Genomic DNA, 9506 nt, shown 5'->3' on the forward strand with positions numbered 1-9506 from the left:
GTAATTGCATCTTCATAGGTCACTAAGAGCATAATGATTAGTGGGGGTTCTTTTCATCCTACTTTTCCAGATTTGTACCATCTATCTACTATATCATCCTCATCAATTTTTCAAATCTGATTAAAACAGGTCAACAGATTCAGAAGCCATCTCACAGACTTTACTTAAGCAGCAATAATTTTCTACCTATCAGAAGCAAACCTACAATTTCAATACTGGGAAGGGGAAAATAAACAAACAAAAAAATCCAATTAGCCCACCCAATAAGAGTTGAGAAGGTGTGGGACAAGCCAGCTGAACAGCACTCAAGCAGCACTTCTGGCACTCCTGGAATTATGTGAATGCTGCCCTTGGCTCAAAGAGACACCTCAGAGATTACATAGAGGAGAGGTGGTTGGTGTGCATAAAGAATGAGAACAGAAACAAAGTCCACAATACCCTTTTTAAAAAATATTATTTGCTAGATCAAAATGTAACTCTACCTACCAACATGCCTCTGACAGAAATTGTGACAAAGATATGAGACTGTTGAATCTCATATTTCTGTGCAACACTAGTGGACAGTGTGGACAATGGTAGAATCATTCATGACCTTGGAGGTGAGACAGTAACATTCATAGACTTCATTATTCATTAACAGACTTCAAGCAGATTTATTTTAATCAACATTCAAGTTCACCTTGCTTGTTTTCATCCTGTAATTGCTAATTCTGTATCCTTAGTGAAATATTGAGCAGCTTTTCCTAAGCTGAAATAGCCCTGAATATAGTAAGTTTCCATTTTCCTCTTAAAAAACAGACAAACCAAAAAAGGGCATCTTTAAGGAGTTAGAATCTATAGGACCAGAAGGAACATCTTATGACATTTCACACACCATGTCAGACCTGAACCTGCTGTATGTAACATCAAATTAGGATAGCTCTACAGTTAGCAACTTTCCTGATATTCTGCTCTATACTTGCTTTTGATATAAATCCATCTTTGCATATTTCCACATACTTCTCAAATAAATCAGCCTGAATTTTTTAATTAATAATGGAAAATGGATCCTGAACCTCAGAACAGACATCATACCAATCCCTAGGCAATGTCACCAGTAATAGTAGAGCATCCAAAAGAAAGAGGGAAAAGAGGGGTGCATAGGAGATGAAAATTAAGATCTCTGAAGAAAGAAAAAGAATACTTTTAAAATGTGCTTACTGACTATAGTTTATTTTGGCTCACAGTGGGTTGTAGGTTTATGATTATTAAAGGTGTCTAAGGATTGAAGACTGTGGCAAGCAGCTGCAGTCAGGACTGATGTGTGTTAAAAACAGCATGTAGAAAAACCTGTTCCTGGCCTGCCTGCAGGCTCCACTCTAGCCAGAGAAATCACTTGCAGGCACATTGGATTAACTTCAAAAAGGGATCTGAATTACACTCTCAGTTGCCTAGAAGATTAATAACACATTAACATCTCAAGCAGTTAGCAGGAAGCATTAACTTCGATCTGATGAAGCTGGGCATGCTGCAGAAAAAGAAGAAATAGGGCATAGAAGTAGCTCACCTTTAGGACTTCCTCAGAGACATCTTTCTGTAATTCTTCCAAGAACAACAAAAATTCAGTTTCTCTCTGAAGAGCAACTGGAACAGTTTTCTGAAACCATATAAGAATGGGAAATACCTTAGTCAATAAAACTTTTCTTTACATTAGCATATAAACATAATCATAGCTATTTCATTAACACTTTGAGGCAGACTGAAATATCTCTATGAAGTAACCTAATCCTCAGTTAAAGGCTGTTCCAGTCAGGTTTTGCTCTCACACCAATTGATTTTATTTATCCATACATTTGTAAACAGAGACCTCGTCAAGAATCACAAAACCATCAATTCCTCAGAATAAAAAGAAAAAACGCAAGTCTAATTAGTGCCAAGGACAAATGACTTTTAAAAAGAAGTATGCACATCCCTCACCATCTAAAGCTTATAAAGAATTGTCTGATGCCTGAGCTATTTAATCTTTAACATAAGAGAGGTACTACACAAATGCAGAAGTTGATACACTCATGATTTTCCTGTGTATGAATGTGAAAAGCTAAAATGTTAACTTCTAATATCTTTAAAAAAAAACCCTAGTTTTTCTCTTCAGTGTGAATATTACAGTTCTTTTGTGATAAATTTGTTAAATGCAAGATCAGTGCATGTCCTGAGATACCTTGAGAACTTAATTCCATGAAACGTGGGAAAACCTACAATTAAATAAGCAACTAGGGAGACATTCTGCACTTGACAGTCAGAGTTATAAAGTGCATTTGGAAGTCATCAGGATGTTTCTGTACCTGATTTCTGGCAAGCCATTTTTCCAGCACAAGAAGCCAAAGCCATGCAGATCTCCCTGGGCTAGAATTCTGTCCCCGTCTACAAAAGCAAGAAGCATATACAGTGGATTATACAAGATTGTCTCCATTGCCAAGATCCAGGAAAACACTGTCAGAGATCATTTTGATTTTGTATTTCTCTGAGTAAGATAGAAAGACAAGTAAGTAGCCAAAGGAAAAAAATGCAAAAAAACCAGAATATTGGTGTTTTTGCACATCAATTCAGTTATTTATGCTGTGCAAATAACTGCTTTTAGATTGGCCACACACTCCTGACGCAGTTCCTCAAAACAAAGAAATCTAGTTCTGGTCCAAAGTTCAGTCTGTATAGCCCTCTTTGAGCACTTCAGCAGATTTTGTTGAAATGTGACCACTTGCTAAAGACTGCTATTTCTTGTTCTGCCTATTTTTACCAAAAAAATGAAACTAAGTTTTAGGTCATAGCAGCCCAAATGCTGCTATATCCAAATTAAAAGAGAAGCAATGACTAATTAAACAAAGAATCCTTCTAATTTCCATCAGTATTTCAGGCGCTCCAGTACTTCAACATCCCAAAGCCTACACAGTTAGGAACATGCTCAGTACTGTCAGGCGGGCTAGGTAAATGAGAAAGCACAATATAGTTTCCTGTCCTTTAAAAATCTCAGCACTGCTAACTAAAGCCTTTAAATGTGATAACCCAGGTAATAAAGATCAAAATATTGAAAATTCTTATGTCTCACATGCCTGTTAGCAATATTCATCTAGCTATGAGCACACCTTCCTCCAGACTCCTTCCAGCTGCTGTCAGTGTAAATTGTTAGCACCTTTACTGAAATGTTACATGAACTTCAATGTGAAGAATTATGATCATCTGATTAGACAGGGGGAATACAAATGTTCCCTGAAGTGCTAGAAAGTCACCCTTCATATACGCCTAACTGAAAAATAAAAATAGATAAAAAGTAGCTGGGATTGAGTAAAACGGATGCCATTCCAAAATACTGTGAGAGAGAATCAAGAAATCAACAGCATAATTTAAACTTTTTAGACTGCAGTTTTAGAAATTAAGAGATTTTTCAAGGGTTGGAAACAAGATAACATTTTAAATAACTACACTGCTGATCTTGGTGGTTCCATTTCTAAATTAACTGAATCTCAGTGTCAAAGAAACATAATTTCAAGAGATGGTCCTTTTCCTTCACTAAAATCTAACCAAATCAGTTCTGAAATGCTTCCAAGTAGTTTTAGGCTTGTATCAATCACCATGAACACAACTCGTTTTCCCGGCGGGATGGGCAACCTGCTACGTTCTTGGTCAGTGATAAGACATCAAAGTTCAAACAACAGCATCACAAGACACCTCAGCACTGAAGTGCTACCTCCCTGATTCCACCTATCTCCCGCAGCCGACACTAAGCTAATTGCTCCTCCCCACTGCACATTCAAGTCTACGGAACCAGAGCAGTAGCTTACTTACCTTACCCCCACGGGACAAGCTACCAGAGCCCGAAGAATTGTCTCCACCTTCCCGGGGCCGTCCCCGTGCCACTGGCTCAGCTGGGGCACGCAGGCCTGTGCAAGCTCCCAGTGCCCACGCCGTACGCACTCACAGAAAAACCCGAAGAGACGCTCCAGAGAGTCCGCTTCTTCGTTCCCAAAAGAATACATCTTCCCAGGACGTGGGGATGCCCCGGGACGGGGTGACACACGCGAAGGAGATGCCGCGCTCCCTGGCGGGGCAGGGCGCAGCCCCGGCGGCGCTGGGCTCTCCGGCACCGCCCCGGCACCACCGCCCCGCGCCGCCGCCATCTTGGGCGCCGCCTCAGCTGACCGCGCCGCCGGCCGGGCACGCGGCAAGGCGCTCGCCCATTGGCCGAGCCGGGGCGACATGTAAATAACCGCCATGTTTGTTTGGGGCGCCCGACGCTGCCGCGGGAGCGCGGGCAGCGCAAGCCCCGCCCCCTTGACCACGCCCACTCCCGCCCCCAGGTTCCAGCCCCTCCCCTCGCTCGTGCCTCGCGAGGCTCTGATTGGCTCCCGCCCGAAGCTCCGCCCCCTGCGCGGACGCGGGGTCCGTGAGAGGGAAGGGGCGGCTCAGGCGGAGGGGTTGCTGTGGCCTATGCTGCGGTCGGCTGTGGGTGTGTGTAAAGACGTAAATTACACCTACATACACTCCCGGAGGTGCACGTACAGGGGTACGTATGTGTGTGGGAATATATGTACCCCCTGTATAGCTGTATAACCCTGTATAACTTCACTCTGGGACACATATACATACATATACATATATTCACCCCTAAACATTTATACAAATATATATATATATATATATATATATAGTGTTTGCAGTACATGTAAGTGCATATATAGGGTGTACAGACCTACGTGTAGGTGTATATATAAGGCTGTAAATTGTATATAAATATATTTAAATAGATACATATATATGCGTATATAGTTAGGCATTTGAGAGAGAATTGGTATCAAATGGCGTGGAGTTTGTATGTATTATATATACAAGTGTATGCGTATGTAGTAGAGAGTATCTTAGGAGTATGTTACGCGCGCTGACTCGGAATTTTCAATACTTGTATAAAAATGTGTAGGCAGAGCTCCAGGTACAGCTCATCGGGAGAGTCCCGTGCCCTCGCACCGCGTTATTTGTGAGCTTGCCCCACAAGGGACGAGGCGCTGAGGGCCGTGACTCAGCTGCGGGGCTGGGTGGTGTCCAGCCACTGTTTGGCAGAGATAAGACCCAACCCCCCCCCTCAACCTCCTCCTTTTATTCCGGGCTTTTTGTTTGCTTTTGTCCTGACGCACAAAACAAAAACTCCTCCGGGGGCTGCAGCGGCGAGGCAAGTGTAAGAGGGAGAGCGGTGATGACAGAGGAGAGGTGTGCCAAAGTAAGTGACCTAGTCAGTCCCCAGGGCTCCGGAATGGAAAATACTGGATGGGAACTGTGCCCATGTGCATACGCTGGGACCCACCAATAAACTCTTCGACAAGCTTGCAGGAGTTTCTGCTATTACTTCCTACAGCTTCCTGAGTATTTCTCACCTGTACGGTTAACTAGGTGTCCCCAGATAAATGGGGTGTGGGCAGTCACGCCTCTGAATTTTCTCCAGCCACACTGGATGAGCTGTAACTGTTGAGACCATGTGGTCATCATTTGTTCTATTTAGTGCTGATACTGTGTGCCTTTACTGATGGTACTTATTGCACTGTGGTGCACCTCTGCACAAACAATTTCTCAATGTGCACTTTCAGTTTGGGGTAATATTTTATATCTTGTCTCTAGGTAAGAAGGAAGAAGCTTTAGTGGCACATGAGACCTCTATGAACATGAACTTCATTTATCCTGAGATATTTAATGCTTATTACCCACTTTAAAATTGCTTTATCCAATTTAAAGTATCTCCCTACAGTCATACTCTACTTGACAAGCAGTTTCCTTATGTAAGACATATCAAGTGCTTGATGCATTTCTTTTGTTACAAAGTTCAAAACATATTTGCTGGAGTCACCTGTACACTCCTGCAAGAGTAATTTTACATCATTAACAATTAGTAGTACTGCTGTCATTTCTGAAGGCATATTTCAAAATTATTCTCCCAATATTGACCTTATTAGGAATTGGAAGTTTATTAATACATCTGTGAAGCTCTAAAGGTTGCTGGATGTGAATGTCAAAGTGGGAAAATAAATTGTATAAGGTCATCTTAGCAGAAGATACTATTAGTATAATAAAATTAGGAAATGAGGTACAGGCAAAACATTTTTTATCTTTGAATTTGTGTGCATATATTGTATAGGTCTTCTAGCAAACCTGTCTGAATTTTCACCTTGGAACACTGGAATGATCAAGCTCTTTTTATCTCAAACAGTGTCTGTTGTGCATTGCCTTGGAATATTATCAGTGTTATGCAAGTTGCTAATAACATTTAGTGTTTTGTAGCAGCTTCTTTCTAAGTGAATCTGCACGGGGAGTGATTACATGCTGCAGTGTAGTATTCTGACATTGACATTTTAAAGCCATTCTGAGAATGAAGCCTCAAAACATCCCTATCAATTGTTTCCAAGGTCTGTGTCTTTAATATTTCCATGTCAGCTATGGCCTATATTAGTTCCTCCACTGACCGTCAAAGCTGTTAGAGAATTGCTTGGAAAAAGCAAATGTAGCTCAGATCTTTGGGTGCAGCTTGCAACTACAGGTCTCTGTGAATAGGCCAAAAGCAGATCCAACAAAAAGTAATTTTTTGTCTCTGAAGAAGTATGCCATTTCAAAGTCACTGTCACAAAAGGACTGGGATTGCCTGTGAGGATGTGGTCAACATACAGGGCAGCATCTACACTGCTTTTACAGTGGAGGACAGAGGCTGCCTGGCCTGGTGTAAAGCCTGATGATGCCAAGTTAGCCCACCAAAACCTTAGCAAATTTGAGCTGGCCGGTGAAAGCAGGTTAAAGCAGAGTCTATGCCACACATCATGCTGCCATAAAGCTTCTCATCTGCTGTGGCCAGAGCAACTGGAGTGCTGTTACCAGATTTATTGTGTCATTAGACTGCAAGAAGTACTTTTAGCTGGAAATACTTATAAGTTCTTTTGTATATATAAAAATAAACCCAAGTTATATCAGGTGATCAAAGCAGCTGTTAAAGCTGCTTTATCCACACATGACCAACTGCAGCCATTTTCACTGTTCCCTGCAGGTGGAGCAGTATGTTGGTGAAATTAAAGGTGGCCTGAGACCAACCATGAAACTCACAATCATAGGCATGGTACACTCCAAACCCAAGAGGTAGGTGAAGGGACTGCTGGGGGCTTCACCCTGTTATACATACTCCTACCTGTCTTCTAAGTTCAAACACTTTCTTGGAGGTATGTGTTCTTTGAAGGAAGAAAGTCAAACAGATTAATAATTTATGGCTATATTTAATTTTCCTGCACTCAGACTAAGATTAAAAGGTCAGGGAGGAGTTAACTGTTCGGCCTTTCTGACTGCCCTGACAAGATTTTCTACTCCTTGCCCTTATCTCATGTGAGCGGGAGGGAATACAGAAGTTGCATTTCTCCTCCAGGAAGAGGTGCAATTCTCAGCCTGAGTCTTGGTTGTGGGGGGTTAGAATCAACACCATTTAAAAACCGGGTTTGGCACAGGAGGTAGAGGTTCATTGCTGTCTTTTATCTGGAAAACATAAACTACGCTCATCATTACACTTTTTTGCATCTATGGGTGTCCACTCCACTGCTTCCACTGGTGAATGCCATAACCATTTTTAGGACGCAGATGAGTACATGTTGAAGGGTTTGACTTCAACAATCAGAGAGGTAAAGCAACATCAGAAATAACTAGCATTCTACTGGACACTGGGGCAGGAAACAAGGACCAGCTGGGTCTCATCCCTTTCTCAGCTTCTAAGCCTGTAAAAGTCCTGTGTTTCAGTCTGACACGAAACCAACAGCTATCTCTAGTCTCTATAAGCATCTGCTATGTTCACAATCTCCTTTCACATTTCTGAAAGTTCCAGTCATTTAATAGATTATTTTTCAGCTTTTCAGTGACTCTGCTCTGTGATCCAGTGGATGCCAACAAAGATGTTGGGCTGTTATTTACAGTTAACTTCAGTGAGAAATCCATCACCCGAAATGCACGAATTGCTGGGAAATGGGGAAGAGAAGAGAAGACTATTCCCTACTTCCCATTTACAGCAGGTGACACGTTCAAGGTAATTTTTCAGGTACTATGAATAGGACAAAGAAAAGGAGGGGAGAAAAGCTGAAGGCTATGTATATGGCTACAAACAGCCATTGCCAGGTTAATTAGTCTAGTATGGTGCAGACAGCAACAGTTCAAGCCCTGATGGGAAAGATGCATCCCTTTCCCTAATCATAGTGAGAGTACCCACTGCAGCTTTGCAGTATCATCTCAGAAGAGGGTAGGTTATTTATTTATTAGGGGCATTTCAGAAGAACTGGTAGACTTTGTGCTCTCTTATCCCCCTTACATTTAGCTCTAAGTCTATGCTGTTGAAATCAGCCTTGCTGCTGATCTCTAACACCCTTCCCTGTCCTTTTCCACTGTAGATGGAGCTCTTATGTGAACACCAGCAAATACGAGTCTTACTTGATGGACGGCAGCTCTGTGACTTCACTCACCGCATTCAGCCTCTGAACTTGGTGAAAGCTTTGCGGATCTCAGGAGACATCAAGCTTACCAAAGTGGCTTGAAAAAAGGAGATATGGTATCACCAGAGGACAGAGGAAAATGTACTTTCTCTTGTCTCAGACATGTTTTGTCTTTCTCCCCTGGCCGATGCTGGAGAGTGGGAACTGTATCTTTTTAATTTGCTGATGTGTTTGAGATATACACTTTTATTTCCCCCCATGTACACTCACAGCAATCACAGAGCTATGGCTGGTCTGGATAAATCTCAAAGCCTTTGCTGAGATACACTTCTGGCCTCCCAAAATGAAACATATGATGTTATGTAGTAGTATCTCACATCCTTATGGCTCCCTACCCCCTCAGGCATGCCAGGTGACAGAGCTCAGTCCTCTGTGGTGGGTGGCTTTTGTTAGCCTTGTGACTAGAACTGGGCATTATGCAAGTGGTGGGGCTGAGAAAAGAGAAGCAGGAGATTTTCTTGTAAATGAATAAGGGAGTCTGATGCAAGGCTCATGTTACCAAGAGGGAATTGCTTTTTCTGGAAGGTCTGCTCAGGCAGCACAAAAACATCTGAGCTTCCCAACAGAGAGCAATAAATTCCTTACCTGCCTTACCCTGTCTCTTCCAGGCAGCTTTTCCAGAATTTAAAGGTTTTGACAGCTGTGGATTTCACAGTCTTCTCTGGACCAGCCCTAGGAAATGGTATCTGTAGCTGAAACTGCTCTGCCCATTCTTGTTCTTGCATCTAATTAAAACTGCACCTTTGCTGGCAAACTTCTTTACAAGCTCTCTTAAATATTTGAACACATCTAAGTGTTGTGCTGTTATTTCATTGTTGTAGCTTTTGAGGAAAATCCTAAATTCATGGCTATTCTAATAAATAAACAAGCATGTATCATATTCTGCCTTTGGTGATGAAGAGACTTCTTTTCAGTACACAACTCGGAGAACAAAACATCTGTACAGAAATGAATCTGTGGATAGAGGGTTATCAAATT

The 9506-nt window shown here is 42.0% G+C and overlaps 2 protein-coding genes across 10 annotated transcripts in view; one reads left to right on the forward strand and one right to left on the reverse strand.

Annotated features, from left to right (window-relative positions):
* ZFYVE26 (zinc finger FYVE-type containing 26) overlaps window positions 1-4085 on the reverse strand; it is a 47047-nt gene extending 42962 nt beyond the window's left edge. For all 5 annotated transcript variants that reach the window (XM_088057208.1, XM_088057210.1, XM_088057209.1 and 2 more), the window contains exons 1-3: window positions 3820-4085; window positions 2322-2400; window positions 1547-1636 (exon numbers count right to left, since the gene is read on the reverse strand). In XM_088057208.1, coding sequence (XP_087913334.1) covers window positions 1547-1636; window positions 2322-2400; window positions 3820-4010 — 360 coding nt within the window. In that variant the 5' untranslated portion in view covers window positions 4011-4085. The remainder of the gene's footprint in view (window positions 1-1546; window positions 1637-2321; window positions 2401-3819) is intronic.
* A 327-nt stretch (window positions 4086-4412) lies between these two features.
* On the forward strand, window positions 4413-9470 carry LOC102105726 (galectin-related protein A-like). Of its 5 annotated transcripts, XM_088058295.1 has the most exons (5): window positions 5137-5245; window positions 7052-7140; window positions 7882-8068; window positions 8427-8609; window positions 9137-9470. In XM_088058295.1, the coding sequence occupies exons 1-4, from the start codon at window positions 5222-5224 to the stop codon at window positions 8568-8570; spliced, it is 444 nt and encodes a 147-aa protein (XP_087914421.1). In that variant the 5' UTR covers window positions 5137-5221; the 3' UTR covers window positions 8571-8609; window positions 9137-9470. The 5 variants fall into 5 exon arrangements, with proteins under 5 accessions (XP_087914422.1, XP_014105218.1, XP_087914424.1 ...); XM_088058296.1 differs by lacking the exon at window positions 5137-5245 and adding an exon at window positions 4413-4537 and having other exon boundaries at window positions 8427-9456; XM_014249743.2 differs by lacking the exon at window positions 5137-5245 and adding an exon at window positions 4413-4537 and having other exon boundaries at window positions 7894-8068; window positions 8427-9452.
* The last annotated feature ends 36 nt before the right edge of the window (window positions 9471-9506 follow it).

This window comes from Pseudopodoces humilis, chromosome 7 (assembly GCF_049639895.1).
Source record: "Pseudopodoces humilis isolate 2021_Gansu_Grassland_sample_001 chromosome 7, ASM4963989v1, whole genome shotgun sequence".
Classification (NCBI taxonomy): domain Eukaryota; kingdom Metazoa; phylum Chordata; class Aves; order Passeriformes; family Paridae; genus Pseudopodoces; species Pseudopodoces humilis.

Bases quoted from the DNA above. Each gene is read 5' to 3' on its own strand.
- LOC102105726 (XM_088058298.1), top strand. From the start codon at position 5,222: ATGACAGAGGAGAGGTGTGCCAAA. The intron at 5,246-7,051 runs GTAAGTGACCTA...TGTTCCCTGCAG, and splicing joins CAGAGGAGAGGTGTGCCAAA to GTGGAGCAGTATGTTGGTGA. The intron at 7,141-7,881 runs GTAGGTGAAGGG...GTCATTTAATAG, and splicing joins GTACACTCCAAACCCAAGAG to ATTATTTTTCAGCTTTTCAG.